The following is a 17,458-nucleotide window of genomic DNA, read 5'->3' on the forward strand; positions in this document are numbered from 1 at the left end:
TGCACTTCACAACATAGCACAGCGTCGTGGCTTGCAGATTCCTGAGGACCAAGTGGCTCGTCACATATCCTCCTCAGATGAAGAGGAGGAGGAAGAGGAGGAGGAGGAGAGCGAAAACGAACATCTTGCCGAGGCCCATCAACCAGCAGCAGCAGTACGCGAGAACATTGCTGCCCGGGATGCAAGGAACGCATTCATCTTGGCCAGATTTGCTTAGCCTAGCCAATCAAGCACTTTTGCCTCGCAGCTTCTTACCTGAGCATCCACAATGGCCAAGAACCAGCAGATTCCTAGCAATTTGACCACCATACTGACAATTGCAAGTAATCCTAAGCCCTCAATATGGAAGTCCCATTCGCGAAATGACACACGTCACAACTACAGCAGTAGCCATCAGATTTTGTATTTACAGTAATCATCTGATGGCTTTTTAACATAAAACATCAAATTTCACCCAAGTGACTACCCTTGTGACTATTTGTGCAGTATCTTTCTCTTACGCATGCTCCTACGTGGTGCTTCCCCTGTGGCTTCAGCAGATGCGAAGGCCCCTTGCTCACTTTCTTGCTGCTCCTGTCTCGACACCTTTGGTGGGCATCCTCTGGGGTTGCGAACCTTTGAGGGCTCGGCAACAATCTGCTGCTCCTGCAGCTGTGCAGGGGTTGAGACGCCTATCTCAGTTGGGTGGGGACTCTGGCGGGGCTCTGACCGAGGGCTCTGCCGTGGCATAGAAGTGTGAGCGCTTGGAGGGGAGCCCCCACTTCCTTGATGTCTGCCACCAACTTCCCTCTCATGGGTCAGGTCCCCCTCAACGCTTGCAAGTGGCTTGAAAGCACCTTGCTGCACATCAGGGGGGCCATGGGGACCCATATCTACACTGACAGTCCTACTCAGAAGGACTTCCATGAAGGTCTGGTTTCTCTGTTCAATAGATGACCATCACTCCTCCAGAGATGTCATTCTATTCTGAACACTCACCATGTTTTCTGCACTCTGGCGACATCACCTCCATGGAGGTTGCCATCTTTTCCATGGCCTCCACAAAGGCTCTGCTCATGTTCGCAATGGATTCCTCCATTCGCTCCACACTCGCAGCAACCCTGGAGACAAAACCTGCCAGAGACTCCTGCATCTGTTCCTGGAGTTCCAGCACCGTTGATCTTGTGGATGGACCTAGAGGCAGAGGGTCAACATGCAGCTGAGCCGAACTGGGAGAGTCCTGCGCCCTCCGACTAGGACTCTCCACTGCTATCACTGTCTCCACCATCTGCTGATGCTCACTTGTGAGCTGTGATACACCAGGTGACAACTGTACTCTATGTCCCGAAGGTCCCACCGAGGTGTGAGTATCTGCACTGGTGCAGGGTGCACTTAATTCTGCTGACGCTGTGCCCTCAGAGGTTGCAGCTTCCTCTGAGGAGTCTGGATGCTCAGGCTCTTCCTCCTGGCTAGTGGTGACGGGTGCTTGCGATGGTCCTGTGGGGGAGTAAAGGAAAGAGTCAGAGATGTGATGCCAAAGTTACATGCACATTGCATATTGCAGATGATCATAAATGCATCTGTTAGAGCGTCAGAATCATTATCAGCGACTCATGCAATGTCAATGAGAGAGATGGAAAACTATTCTGTCACCAGCTTGCTGTGATGCACCCGTCTGTCTGTCCCCCACTTACGCATCGTCCTCCACTCCCACGATCTCCAGGACCGCATCCTCCCAGGGGCTGAGCTGGGCTACTGAGGGTGGGCTTCCTCCTGTCCTCACTCTTTCCCTTTTATTGTGAGCTCTCTTTTCCTGCAATGAGGGAGACAAGTGGAGGTTGAGTGAGAATGAAGGAGTGAGTGTAGAGAATCCATAGCATAGATGCTTAGAAGGAGACAAAGATGGAGTGAGGTGGCAAGGCCAAGGGCCCTCCCTGTGTGTTGTCAGTTGTTTTTATAGCATCACATTGATAGGGAGTGTGAAGGCTGCATAGTCGAATAGTTAGGTGAATGTGACCATAGAGAGAGAGGGAATGGGTAAGGTGCATGGATGTCAGTGTCAAGTGGGATGTGGAGGAAGAGATTGCTAAAGCTGAGTGCTGGTGGGGAAAGGCAATGGGGATCAGATTGAGGGTGATGGGAAATTCATACTCACTTTTCCAGTGCGCATAAGGTCATGAAATCTCTTCCTGCACTGAAGCCAGGTTCTGCGAGTTACTGACAAGGAGTTGACCTCCTCTGCCACCTGGATCCACACAGCCTTGGTTTGCTGGGGAGGCTTCTTCCTCCCTGAAGAAGGGAAGAGCACCTCTTTATGTGCTCTTGCTCCCTCTACTAAAGCCTGCAGGGCAACGTCATCGAAGCAGGGTGCAGACCTAGGTCTCTGGCTGGCCATTCTTCCTGCAGGTGCCTCTCACTGCAAAGGCCAAAAGGTTGGCAGTCTGCAGAAGAAGCAAGGCTTGTTGCAGACCATAAATGCAGCAGGAATGATGACGTCATTGGAGGCGACTTTCAGACTGGAAAAACTCATTGGCCATGGGTTCCCACACGTTGGAACTCAATTGGCCAATTAAGTTAAAATGGCATCATTTTCCCACATCGATTTAGAATCGGGTGGCTAACACAAAATGCGGATTACACGACCCCAAACCGCCCCAGTATCAAAATCCAGCCCAGTGAGTTATAAATTGCAGTGGCTTTCGTTACATAACAGCCATTCTGTGTCAACAACCTCTCACAAACAGCCATTGCAGTGAATGGCCAATCAGTCTGTTTATAGATTGCACTGATTCAGGAAAGAATGTTGATCAGGACACTGGGAGAATTAAAAAAGGGGATTGGATCAATTTAGCAGATGGGCCAAGGAATGGAAAGTGGAATTTAATGAATTTTACTGTTGAGTTATGAACATTGGAACAGGGATCGTGATTGGCCCCGACTTTAACTCCAGGCGGATTCCCTGCTCAGGCCTGAGTTAAAATTTGAGTCGGGCCACAACATGCATATGTATAGAAGGACCCTGTTGGCTGCGGGCAGGTGTTGTTGTTTGCCTGCTCAGGAGAGCAGGTTAAAATTACAGATGTTGCGATCATGGCGGCTTTTGGACAGGTCATCGGCCAGGGCGATTTTAACTGCCCACCCGTCAGGTTTCTGCTGAGCGAGTAGGGTTAAAATTGCCCCCAATGTGCTTGATAATGGGATTTTACGTTTCTGTATAAAGATTCATGTTCTTCAGCTGCTGCAATAACAGGTAGTATGGTCCTGGGATTTCAGAGTACACAGCGTCTGCATGCCAGTCATGGTCTTGTACTTGGCATGCTCGGTGCGATTGCCTCCCTGGCTGCGTTTTCCAGGAAAACTGTTTACACTCAGAGGGCCGCCTCATAGATCAGAGCAGAGCTATGCTCGACACCAACGTGGCAAGCCAAAGAGTGGCTGGTCATGGATGTCATCACAGAGCACTTTGTGATGGTGCTTTGCACTGCCTTTGCACAGTCCTTTGCCTCTAACAGACACAAAAGGATTGATTCTCCGATAGACTGCTCCTGATAATGCCTGGTTCTTGCTGGTTGGGAAATTATAAGACCACAGATCTTGATTTCCATCCGTTAAAATTGGACTGAAAATCAGGGGCTGCAGGCCTGCATCCCCCCAACCAGTGCTCCCTGTGAGCACCGCCCCCTCACCAGGAGGGCCTGATCACGGACGGAGTCAGCCCTCATATCTACTGGCCGAGGAGGAAAACGAAAAGGATTTGAGTATGATTATTGACGAGTCGTTGACAGCATTCAGTAAGGTGCAAACTCATTAGAAAGGCTAGTCATATATTTGGGGTTTTAATCATAGGTGGAAGCAAGTTATTTTTGTATCAATCATTGGTGAGGCCGTTTTTGGAATATTAGTAGGAATTGCACAAAATCACGCTCCTGGCATGGATCCATGCTCGACAGGAGCATCAAGCAAGAAATGGACGCTGTTCCCTGTAGTTTTCTCTCCGTTCATGCTAACAGACGGAGAATCGCAGGGAGTGTATGCCCAAATCCTCTACAAGCATTTTCAATGGCCAAGGCTCAGCTTCAAGAGCATCATTTGATAAATTGACCCCACTGTGTGCTGAAGGGAATAACATTGGGCGTAAAGTGCCTCTTTTCCCCGAAGCTCTGCTGTTTACGCACATGAGACGACACAAAGGGGGCAATTTTGCCAATGGGGGCGCATTGGAGGCAGGACTCCCACTTGTCGGGTTTTAGTCCCGCCTCCATCGACGTGTGGCCAACCCACGCTATTTTCCCTTGATTGGCCTTGTTAAGCCCACACAGTGGCAGCACGGTGGCATAGTGGTTAGCACTGTTGCCTCACAGCGCCAGGGACCCGGGTTCAAATCCGGCCTCGGGTGACTGTGTGGAGTTTGCACATTCTCCCCGTGTTTGCGTGGGTTTCCTCCGGGTGCTCCGGTTTCCTCCCACAGTCCAAAGATGTGCGGGTTAGGTTGATTGGCTATGATAAATTGACCCTTAGTGTTAGGGGGATCGGGTGGGATATGTGTCGGTGCAGGCTCGATGGGCCGAAATGGCCTCTATCTGCACTGTGGGGTTTCTGTGATTTCTGAGTGGGCTTAGCAGGCCAATTAAGGGGAAGCTGGTTACAGAGAACGTCAGCGCATGACGTTTCATCTGTCAAAAACTTTTGACAGATGAATTGTCATCGTTTGCCAGCTCTGTGAAGCTGTCAAACACTGACATTCTCTGTTGTTTGATGAGTTCTTGTATTCAAGACTCATCAAACCTCTTATGTCAGCAGAAATTAAATGGTTGTTGCATCGGAGAATGCAGCAGCCATCTGTCATCTCTGCCGGTTAGATGCGAGAGTCTCCGCAACCCCAACTTTTAAAGCCTGCAGGAAGAAACAAAAGTAAGTAAACATTTTCTACCACTTTCCACTCACCTCACATACTTACCTCTCCACACTTGCACCCATCATTTACCTTCACAGCGCACTTTTGCACCCCTCCGACCCCCGCAGACCCACTGCTCGCCTCGGTGACCCTGGCAGGGTTTCCCGACGTCGGGAAGCCCGCGCCTCTGCTGGAAAAATGGGGATAATCCTCTAAACTGCCTGTTAACTACCTGTGAACAGACAGTTAAGTGGCTGTAATCCCCTTCCCGCCTCCTGGTGACGGGACCCAGCAAGGGTCGGCTACCCGCCTCCTGGGAAGATGGCATGGAGGCGGGTTGGGGGCGGGATGGGCACTCGCCCCCAGATTCTGCCATTTTCCCGGCAGTCCTGCCTCCATACCCGCCTCCCCAGGACTGGTATGATTGCACCCTATGGTGCCAGTGTGATTGTATACCGACCATGAGAGCATTGTAGAGGACAGCTTCAAATGCTGGAGTATTTTATCCACTATCTTTCAAATATGCAAAACAACCTCACGAGAGATACAAAGCACGAAAGACCATCAAAAAGTATTTGAAATCACACAGCAGAAAATAACACAAAAAAGATTCAAGTGCAAAAATTATACTTACTAAACTTACAGAAATAACCCATTACATGGCAGTCATGTTCACTTTGTGCCACTTGTGAAAGAAATAGAAAATCAATTAAACTCTGTTGTTTCACAGATAGACCAGCTTCTGGTTCATCAGCAGATGGAGCTAACAGAAGGTAAGCGATTGTAAGGACAGATGAATTGGCACTATCTCATTGACAGTGATTCCAGATTGAGCTGTGCATATGATATTAAAGTTTTCCTTTCGCTCCCTGAACATTGAAATATCTTGTCTATACAAGAGCTTACAATAAAAATATCAAAGTCCTACCTATGGGAGGTCCTCCCAGAATTTTGGCCAACAACCCTCCCCAACCAACACCCAAAAAAAGGTAGATTGACAAGTCATTCATCTCATTGTTGTTGCTAGCACAAAATGGCTACTGCATTTTCCTAAATAACAACAGTCACTGTGCTCTGCTGTGTGAAATGCTGTGAGCTGTTTTGAGAACATAAGAAATAGGAGCAGGAGGAGGCCATTCAGCCTCTCGAACCGGCTGCGCCATTCAATAAGATCATGGCTGATCATCTACCTCATCTCCACTTTCCTGCACTATCCCCATATCCCTTGATTCCTTTAATATCCAAAAATCTATCAATCTCTATCTTGAATATACTCAGTGACTGACAGTCCACAGCCCTCTGGGGTAGAGAATTCCAAAGATTCACCACCCTCTGAGTGAAGGAATTTCTCCTCATCTCAGCCCTAAATGGCCGACCCCTTATTCTGAGACTGTGACCCCTGATTCTAGACTCCCCAGCCAAGGGAAACATCCTCCCTGCATCTACCCTGTCAAACCCTTTAGAATTTTGTATGTTTCAATGAGATCACCTCTCATTCTTCTAAACTCTAGAGAATATAGGCCTAGTCTACTCAATTTCTCCTCATAGGACAATCCCCCCATCCCAGGAATCAGTTTGATGAACCTTCGTTGCACTCCCTCTATGGCAAGTATATCCTTCCTTAGGTAAGGAGACCAAAACTGTACACAATACTCCAGGTGTGGTCTCACCAGGGCCCTATGTAATTGCAGTAAGACATCTTGGGGGAGAAATTGGGTAAGTAGCGCCACTTGTTAGCACCTAAAGAGGCAGGCAGTGGCTGTAGCACCACTGGCTGCGCCTCCCGCGATATTGAGTTAGGGCGATAATGGTGGCATTACTCTCTTGCACTGCGCCGCCACCGATGACGTCATTGGTGTGTGCAGCGCCCCATTCGCGCCCCGTTCGCGATATTTGGTAGCGAACGCCGCAGTTGCGCTACCCACGCCCGGTACACAGGGCCTTACTGTGCCGGCAGCGGCGCAAGTTAAGGTGGAGGGCGGCCGCCTGCCAGCACCTCCATCCCCGGCCTCCTAACCCCCCCCCCCCCCCCCGCCGCGGCATTGCCGGCTGTTTCCCGAGAGCCCGGCACTTCTCCTTGGTGCCGGGCTTGTTTGCCGGCACTCGCGATCAGGGTTTGCGCTGTTGCAGGCACCTCCCCCGTAACAGTGGGAGGAAGGCCTGCAGTACCGCAGCGTGCCATGCCGCAGCGTGTGGCGCTGCGGCACATTGCGCTGCGATATTCAGTTTCAGCGCCCTAAGAGGGACGCGGAGCGCCTCGAGCCTCGCCCCGTGCCCCTCGAGGGGCAATGAAACTGAATATCGGATGATCGCTGAAGCCGCGAACGCTGCGCTAAATCCTGCGCTCAGGCGACTTTTGCGCCACTTTGGCGCCCCAACCCAATTTCTAGGCCCTTTACTCTTATACTCAAATCCTCTTGTAATAAAGGCCAACATACCATTTGCTTTCCTGATTGCTTGCTGTACCTGCCTGTTAACTTTCAGTGATTTGCGTACAAGGACACCCAGGTCCCTCTGAACACCAACATTTCCCAATGTCTCACCATTTAAAAAATACTCTGCTTTTCTATTTCTCCTACCAAAGTGGATAACTTCATAGTTCTCTACATTATATTCCATTTGCCATGTTCTTGCCCACTCACTTAGCCTGTCTATATCCCCATGAAGCCTCTTTGCATCCTCCTCACAACTTACATTCCCACCTAGCTTTGTATCATCAGCAAACCTGGATATATTACCTTTGGTCCCCTCATTGATGTAGATTGTGAATAGCTGAGGCCCAAGCACTGATCCTTTTGGTACCCCACTAGTTACAGCCTGCTAACCTGAAAATTATCCGTTTATTCCTACTCTCTGTTTTCTGTCCGTTAACCAATCCTCAATCCATGCTAGTATATTACCCCCAATCATGTGGGCCCTAATTTTGTTTAATAATCTCTTGTGTGGCACCTTATCGAATGCCTTCTGAAAATCCAAATACACCACATCCACTGGTTCCCCCTTATCTATTCGGCTAGTTACAACCTCAAAGAACTCTAACAGATTTGTCAAACATGATTTCCCTTTCATAAATCTGTGTTGACTCTGCCCAATCCTATTATTATTTTCTAAGTGTCCTGTTACCACGTCCTTAATAATAGAATCTAGCATTTTTCCTACTACTGATGTCAGGCTAACTGGTCTGTAATTCCCCGTTTTCTCTCTCCCCCCTTTCTTAAATAGTGGGGTTACAATTGTTACCTTCCAATCTGTGGGAACCGTTCTAGAATCTATGGAATTTTGGAAGATGACAACCAATGCATCCACTATCTCTATAGCTCCCTCTTTCAAAACCCTAGGATGTAGGCCATCAGGTCCAGGGGATTTATTGGCTTTCAGTCCCATTAATTTCTTCAGTGCTATTTTTTTACTAATACTAATTTCTTTCAGTTCCTCATTCTCTTGGTTCTCCATTATTCCTGGGAAGTTTTTTGAGTCTTCTTCCGTGAAGACAGACACAAAGGCTGCGATTTTCTCATTGGTGGCGGGGTGGGTGCTGGTCAGTTGTTGGCAGGTCCCGGTCCCGCCTCCGCTTTCATCCAGTAAAAATTTGCGATTTTGCCCTAATTGAGCTATTGAGTCCCTGCGTGTGCGCTCCCCTGGCCAATTACTGTTTTGGGTCTGGAATTTGCCTCTGCTGACGTCTGTGAGCCAGTTGCATTTAAGGGGCCCATGCAGTCTTGGTTCATTCTCTCATTATTTGATGCTGGATTTCCTTGTTACAACTGCTGCCATGGCTACCTCAAGGGCCAAGGCCTCTCCCTGATTTGATGATGACTCCCTCCACGCTCTTGTGGAGGGAGTCAGAGGTCAAAAGGAGGTACTCTTCCCATCCTCTGGGAGGAAGAAGCCACCACAGCAGACCAAAGCTGTGTGGCTGCAAATTGCACAGGATGTCAGCTCGACATCGATGTGCATTCGAACCTGGGTACAGTGCCGAAAAAGGTTCAATGACCTGGTCCGCTCAGGGAAAGTGAGTATAACATCACCATTACCCTCAATCTGCTCCCCATCTCCTCTCATCACCAGCACTCTGCATTGTCAAACTACTCCTCCACATCCCACTTTACCCATACATCCCTTGCACCCTTAACCATCCTTCTCTCTCTATGTGCACAATCACTTCACTATTTGATATACCTATCAATTCATGCAATGAAAAGCGACGAGTTAAGACAGTAACTATAGGTTTTTATTGGCTAAATAACAGAGCCAACCCTCGTGGGTGATCGGATCCAACAAGGAGGAATACCAGCCAGTCGACCACCTTTATACCTGGGCAAGTAGGTGGAGCCATGGGCGGAGTCAGCAGTGGTCAGCCCAGGTATAACAGCGTGACAAGAGGCGACCTCGTGTAGTGATACAACAGTGTAAACAGTGATAACCATAGTGTAACGATATAACAGTGATAACCATAGTGTAACGATAGTGAACGATAAAAGTGGTTTACCACACTATTCGACTATGCTGACATCACACTCGCTATCACTGTTATGCAATGAGGGAGGGCCCTTGGTATTGACACCTCTCTCCATCTTTGTCCCCTTCTAAGCATCTATGCTATGGATTCTCTACACCCACTCCATCATTCTCACTCAAACTCCACTTGTGTCCCTCATTACAGGAAAAGAGAGCCCATAATAAGAGGGAGAGGACTATGACAGGAGGAGGGCCACCTTCCATTTCACATCTCAACAATACTGAGGAGGCGGCACTGGAAATCATCGGAAGCGATGAGAATCTGGAAGTGGGGGACGGTCAGACAGGCGCAGCAGAGTAAACTGGTGACAGAATAGATTTGCATCTCTCTCATTTACATTGCATGAGTGACTGACATTGTGGTGTATGTGCCTTTAAGAGCCCCTGTATACTGTAATGCCGGTAGCGGCCACTCGGGCTATATAAGCCTGTATAGTGTCTTGTATCTGTTAGTTCACCTCCAGACTTTGTTCAGTAAACACCTGTGAAACCTACTCCTGCATTCCGTGTCTCCATTAACACATGGATACAACAGTGGCGACGAATTGGAAACGGACTTACCTGCAATTCGGCAGCACCTCAAGGAGATCGATTCCTCAGACGAAAGTCGAAGAAAAACAAGAAAGAAAAGAGAAAAGGGAAAGGCTGTGGTTTCACCGGCTGGCCGAGCTGGTGGCAGGTACTGCAATAATCCTTCCTGGGCGGCGGGCTGGGGCTCCATCGGCTGGCTCTGCAGCGGAGCCGAGCAGCGAAGGCGGAGGTAAACAGAGACAGAGGGGGGGAGCGCTCGGGAGACGGCCGGCGCTGCAAAGCAGGTCGGCGTTCGGACCAAGCAGAGGGAGGGAAAAGTCCCAGAGAGTCCGGCGGGAACGAGTCTCCACCGATTGAAAAAAAAGCCTATGTAAATAAAAACCGCGGCGAACAGCGTTGTCAGCAGCAGCAGCGGCAGGAAAGCGCGGGAAGCACCATTTTTTTCTGCAGGGAAGAAAGGAAAGCGCGGGAGGCGCCATTTTTTTCCAGGATGCCTAAGGCTGGCAATATTAATGCTTTCGATAGCGATATAGAGGATTGGACCACATATGTGGAAAGAGTGGAGGTATATTGCACAGCAAATGAAATAGAAGATAATAAAAAGGCATCAGTACTTCTAAATCTAATGGGCGCAAGGACATACGGGCTGTTACGAAACTTAATCACTCCAGCCAAACCAAAGGACAAGAATTTTAAGGAGATTGTTGATACCCTACAGGAGCACTTAAACCCAACACCGCTGCTGATAGCGGAACAATTCAAATTCTTCAAGAGGAATCAGCACAAGAATGAAAGTAACGCTGATTACCTCACCGAATTAAGGAAGCTGTCAAAGCACTGCCAATTCGGGGCAGGACTGGCAGATTCTCTTCAAGACAAATTCGTCTGCGGTCTCCTAAGTGAAGGAACACAGAAAAGGCTACTTTCTGAGAAAGATTTGACACTGGACAAGGCTTTCAGTATGGCTGTATCATACGAAGCAGCCGCAAGAGGAGCTGCAGAGATACAGCAAAAGCCACAGGACTTCGGCACCCATGAAATGACACAGGGTTTCGAGAGATGTTATCGCTGCGGCAGATCCACCCATGACCAGAGGGACTGCTGGTTCAAGGACAAAGCATGCAGGCAATGCGGAAAGATTGGACACATTGCACGTGTATGCCGATCTGGACACAAAAAATCCACGGACAGAAAAAAAATCAATAAGGAAAAGTACAGAAAGGTACAAATGATGATGGACAGTAGCTCCGAAGACCAGAAGAGTGATAGCGACTCCGGAAACAAGAGACTAAGCTGTCTCAAATTACATAATGTAATTGCCAAAGAAGATTACCAGACCATTTGGATTACCCTCACGATAGCGGGGTCCCCAGTTAAAATGGAGCTAGATACAGGATCAGCTCTGACCGTCATAAGTCGACGGGATTACGAGCGGCTATTTCCACATATACCTTTGAAAGACACATCCATTATCTTGAAAACATATACGGGGCAGAAAGTATACCCCAAAGGGAAAATAAAGGTGCCTGTTGTATACAACGGCAAGGAAATACAGAAGTTGTATTTATACGTTCTGCAAGATGGTGGTCCACCGCTGTTGGGACGTGAATGGATCAGGAAGATACGTTTAGACTGGCACTCCATTCAGGCACTGACGGTGACCAGTAAGAAAAAAAATGATGATGACGTCATACCTGAACGATTAAAAGACATCTTGGCCAACGCCAAGGAAGTGTTTCAACAGGAACTAGGAACCTTGAAAGGCGTCACCGCCTCAATAAAAGTGGAAGATGCGGCAATTCCCAAGTTTTTTAAGACAAGGCCAGTGCCATACGCAATTCGTCCAGCAGTCGAGGCAGAGCTGGAGAATTTGGAAAAGGCAGGCGTATTATCCAAGATAGATTGGAGCGAGTGGGCAACACCCATCGTCCCGGTCATGAAGAAAACGTTAAATAATGATAAATCTGAAGAACAGAGAAAAATTCGCATCTGTGGGGACTTCAAGGTGACTGTAAACCCGGTCCTTCACACGGTACAGTATCCTATTCCGAGGATAGAAGATATTTTCGCCTCACTATCCGGAGGAAAACGTTTCACCAAAATTGGCTTGGCTCAGGCATATCTACAGATGGAGGTTGAAGAGGCCTCTAAAAAGTATCTCACGATAAATACACACAAAGGCCTGTACCAGTACAATCGACTGGTTTTCGGAGTAGCATCAGCTCCAGCTATCTGGCAAAGAGCTATGGAGCAAGTCCTCCAAGGGATTCCGGGGACTCAATGCTACCTAGACGACATCCTTGTAACAGGAGAAAACGACAACGAGCACCTTGCCAATTTGGAGCAGGTGCTCACTAGGTTGAGAGAACGGGGCCTACGAGCAAATCGCCCCAAGTGCGAATTTTTCCAGAAACAAATATCATATTGTGGCCACATAATTAACGAGGAAGGGTTGCATAAGTCACCTGAAAAAATTGAAGCGGTCATAAAAGCCCCAGCACCTGAAAATGGCTCACAATTAAGGTCGTTCCTGGGATTGATAAATTACTATCATAAATTTTTACCGAACTTGTCAACTCTTCTGCACCCTCTTAACGAACTGCTACAAACGGGAGTAATTTGGAAATGGAGCGAAGACTGTAAACGTGCCTTCCATAAATGCAAAGGCTTGATCACATCCAAGGAAGTTTTGGCTCATTACAACCCATCACTGCCAATCAGACTGGCGTGCGATGCATCCCCTTACGGCATAGGAGCGGTATTATCACATAGATTCCCTGATGGCTCGGAGCGGCCGATAGCTTTTGCGTCACGCTCATTGAACTCAGCTGAGCGTAACTATGCCCAGATCGACAGCGAAGCACTTAGCCTGGTATGGGGAGTGAAGAAATTCAACCATTACCTACACGGACAAAAATTTACCTTGTTGACTGACCATCAACCCCTCGTCTCCATATTCAACCCTAAAAAGGGTGTTCCCATTATGACAGCGCAAAGGCTACAGAGGTGGTCCCTTTTCCTAGGGGCACACCAATATGACATAGAATACAAAGGATCAAAACAGCATGGGAATGCTGACGGTTTATCGCGCCTACCGTTGCCAACGGTAGAAGAGGCACCTACAGTGGACCCAGTGGAGATGTTCCACTCAACCATAGTGGAATGCCTACCAGTAACAAATTCTGCCATTGAAAAGGAAACGAGGAATGACCCGACTCTCTCACGAGTCTACGATTTAATGGTGAAGGGATGGCCAGCACATGGCGAACCACTGTTGCCAGCATTCTCGCAAAGAAGAGAACAGCTGTCAGTGTGTCGAGGAACCTTGATGTGTGGATCCAGAGTGGTGATTCCACCCAAACTCCAGGATAAAGTGCTAAAGGAGCTTCATGAGGGGCATCTGGGTGGAGTGAAAGTGAAGAACCTAGCCAGAGCGTTTGTGTGGTGGCCAGGTATCGATGGAGACATCGAAGAAATGACCAAGAGCTGCCTAGGATGCCAGAAGGTCCAAAACGCCCCACCACAAGCCCCTCTACATCCATGGGAGTGGCCCTCATCTCCATGGAAAAGGGTACACATTGACTTTGCTGGTCCATTTATGGACTCAATGTTCTTAATCGCTGTTGATGCACACTCCAAGTGGCCGGAGGTAATAAAGATGTCCTCCACCACCACGGAAAAAACCATCACAGTATTAAGGACCATATTTGCCAGGAATGGGCTGCCTGAACAGATCTGTTCTGATAATGGACCGCAATTTGTGTCCGAAGAATTCAGGAAGTTCTTAAAAAACAATGGGGTTAAGCACTACACGTCCGCCCCATACCATCCCGCCACCAATGGATTGGCTGAAAGGTTTGTCCAGACCTTCATAAAGGCCATGGGTAATGAAGACATAAAACTTCAGCATAAGATAGATAACTTCTTGTTTGCATACAGGAATGCAACACATGTGGTTACAAACCAAACTCCCGCCATGATGTTCTTCAATAGAAGCCTAAGATGCCGGCTGGATTTGATCAAGCCAAACATCAGAAGGGACGTGGAGAACCGGCAATTTCAAGGCATGAATGAAAGGCCAACTAGAACCTTCCAGATAGGTCAACAAGTTTTGGCCCGGGACTACCGTACCGAGAAATGGCAGCCTGGAACTATTTGCACACGACTAGGACCGCTGATGTATACCGTGGACATTGGAGAAAGCATAATAAGGCGCCATGCTGACCAGATCATAGAGTCCTCCGAAAAGGGACAACCTACACCACAACTCTATACGCCTAATGATGAAGCAGAGATACCCATAGTATCTACCTCCGATCCGGTGATACTGGAACCAGATGAACCCGACACTGGCATTCAAGCCGAATCGACCTTGCCAAAAGAACCTACTACACCACCAAAACCTACTACACCACCGAGGCGTTATCCGGACCGAGTCAGGAAGCCTCCAGAGAGACTGACTTATAATTGATTAACTGCAGCAAATGTGTAGATTATAGTTCTTGTAATATGTTAATTAATGATTACTTAAAATATTATGTACAGGTTGTCTAAAAGGGGAGGAATTGTAGTGTATGTGCCTTTAAGAGCCCCTGTATACTGTAATGCCGGTAGTGGCCACTCGGGCTATATAAGCCTGTATAGTGTCTTGTATCTGTTAGTTCACCTCCAGACTTTGTTCAGTAAACACCTGTTAAACCAACTCCTGCATTCCGTGTCTCCATTAACACACGGATACAACAGATATGGCATCTGATACTCATACAGATTGACTTACGATCATCTGCACAATTCCATGTGCATGCTACGTTAATATCACATGTCTAACTCATGCCTTTACTCCCCCACAAGACCATCAACAGCCCCCCTCGCCACTGTCCAGGAGGAAGAGTGTGAGCCTGAAGACTCCTCAGAGGAAGCTGCAACCTCTGAGGGCACAGCGTCAGCAGAATTAAGCACACCCAGCACCAGCGCAGATACGCACACCTCGGTGGGACCTTCGCAAGATAGAGTAGTGTTGTCACCTGGTATATCACAGCTCACAAGTGAGCATCAGCAGACGGTGGAGACAGGGACAGCAGTGGAGAGTCCCCGCCGGAGGCCGCAGCGCGCTCCCAGATCTGCTCAGCTTTATGTGAACCCTGTGCCTCTGGATCCATCCAGAAGGAGGGCGGTGCCGGAACTCCAGGAACAAGTGGAGGAGTCTCTGGCAGGTTTTGTCTCCAGAGTTACTGCGAGTGTGGAGAGGATGGAGGAGTCCATCTCTAACCTGAGCAGTGCCTTTGTGGAGTCAATGGCGCATGAATGCACCACCACGGAAAGGATGGCAACCTCCATGGAAAGGATGGCTACGGTAGAGGAGAGGATGGCTACGGCCATGGAGGAAATAAGTCGCCAAAGTCAGGAAAATATGGTGAATTGTCAGAATAGATTGGCATCTCTGGAGGAGCGACAGACAGCTATTGAGCAGAGAAACCAGAGCTTCATGGAAGTCCTCTGGAGTAGGACTGCCAGTGCAGAGACGGGTCCTCATGGCTTCCCTGATGTGCAGCAAGCTGCTGTCAAGCCACTTGCTAGCACTGAAGTGGGACTGACCCATGAGAGGGATGTTGGTGGCAGGCAACAAGGAAGTGGGGGCTCCTCTCCAAGCGCTCACATGCCACTGAGTAGCCCTCAGTCAGAGCCCCACCAGAGACCTCACCCAACTGAGATGGGTGTCTCAGCCCCTGCACAGCCGCAGGAGGAGTAGACTGTTGCCGAACCCTCACAGGCTCGCAAACCCAGAGGACGCCTGCCAAAGGTGTCGAAGCAGGAGCAGCATGAAAGTGAGCAAGGTGCCTCCACATCTGCTGAAGCCACAGGGGAGGCACCACGTAGAAGCACGCGTAAGAGGAAGATAAAGCACAATTAGTCACAAGGGTAGTCACTTGGGTGTTCTGTTCTGTTGTCTTTTGTTGTCTTTAAATTTTGCCATTGTCATCCTTTTGTGTATTGATTAAACAGAAGTGATGGAAAACAGTTGAAGTTCTGGCCTATGTGATCTCGGAAATGGAAATTGCACATTGAGAGCTCAGGGCGACTTGCACTTGTAATGATGGTGGTCAGAGTGATAGGAACCCACAGGTTCTTGTATATTGTGTATGGTGTGATAAGAAGGTGCCAGCCACATGTGTTTGATTCGTCTACCTAAGCGAATCTGGCAAAGATTAGTGCATCCCTTGCATCACGGGCAGCAATGTGCTCGTTGCTGCTGCAGCTGGCTGATCCGCCTCCACAAGCTCTTCTTCCTCCTCCTCCTCCTCCTCCTCATCTGAGGAGGCTATGCGCTGAGCCACATGTTCCTCAGGCAGATGCAAGCTATGATTCTGTGCAATGTTGTGCAGTGCACAGCAGACCACGATGAATCTGGCTGCTGAATACTGTAGGGCTCCACCTGATCTGTCAAGGCATCTGAATCGCATCTTGTGCAAGCCGATGGTTTGCTTGATGATGGATCTGGTTGAAATGTGGCTGGAATTGTAGCGCTCCTCAGCTTCGTTGGATGGGCTCCTCAACGGTGTAGTGTCCGCGTATCAATAACACACGGACTGCAGGAGAACGGTAATAACAGGTGTTTACTGAACAGAGGGTATGCTGGAACTGAAAGTACAGAAGCCTGCTACGGCTTTATATACAGGTGTGGTCACTGCCGGTACTACAGTATAAAAGCAGTTCTCTCTTAAAGGTACATACACAACAATTCCTCCCCTTTTAGATAAACAGTACATAACATTCATTTAACAATTAAATAATAACTAATTACAATTACAATTTTCTCTGTACTATATACATCAACTGAAGTAATCATTTATAAATTCAGTCTTTGAGGAGGCTTCCTGATCCTGTCTGGATAGCGCCTTTCTCGAGTGTCCTGTTTTTGCAGCGGAGTCGGTTATGGCTCATTGTCATTGGTTGGTTCGTCAGCTTCCAATACCACTGGTTCTGAGGTAGACGCAATCTGTACTTTGGATTCATCACCAGGTGCGCATGCTCGTGGTATGGGTTTGACTTGTTCCTGTGACTCTAGAATCTGGTCAGCATGGCGTCTCATGATGCTCTCTCCAACGTCCACTGTGTACATTAGTGGTCCCTGCTGTGTGCATATCGTTCCTGGCTGCTATTTTTCTGTTTGGTAGTCGCGGGCCAAGACTGGTTGCCCTATCTTGAAGCTCCTGGTTGGCTTCTCATTGATGTGCTGGTATTGCTTATCCTCAACATCTCGTCTTATGTTTGGTTTGAGCAAATCCAGGCGACATCTTAACCTTCGGTTAAAGAACATTATCCACCTTGTGTTGTAGTGGTATGTCGTCGTTATACATCGCCTTTATTGCTTTTTTAAAGGTCTGAACAAACCTCTCAGCCAATCCATTTGTGGCTGGATGATATGGGGCAGATGTGTAATGTTTTACCCCATTATTCCTCAAAAACCTCCGGAAATCCTCGGACACAAACTGTGGTCCATTGTCAGGGCAAATCTGTTCTGGCAAGCCATTCCTG

The 17,458-nt window shown here is 48.4% G+C and overlaps 1 protein-coding gene across 3 annotated transcripts in view; it reads left to right on the top strand.

Moving 5' to 3' along the window:
• LOC147115542 (phospholipid scramblase 1-like) overlaps positions 1 to 17,458 on the top strand; it is a 123,798-nt gene that overhangs the window by 12,933 nt on the left and 93,407 nt on the right. For all 3 annotated transcript variants that reach the window (XM_085989855.1, XM_085989853.1, XM_085989852.1), the window contains exon 2: positions 5,604 to 5,646. In XM_085989855.1, coding sequence (XP_085845981.1) covers positions 5,631 to 5,646 — 16 coding nt within the window. In that variant the 5' untranslated portion in view covers positions 5,604 to 5,630. The remainder of the gene's footprint in view (positions 1 to 5,603; positions 5,647 to 17,458) is intronic.

This window comes from Somniosus microcephalus, chromosome 6, assembly GCF_052327205.1.
Source record: "Somniosus microcephalus isolate GS21.2 chromosome 6, FLI_Smic_1.0, whole genome shotgun sequence".
NCBI lineage: Eukaryota > Metazoa > Chordata > Chondrichthyes > Squaliformes > Somniosidae > Somniosus > Somniosus microcephalus.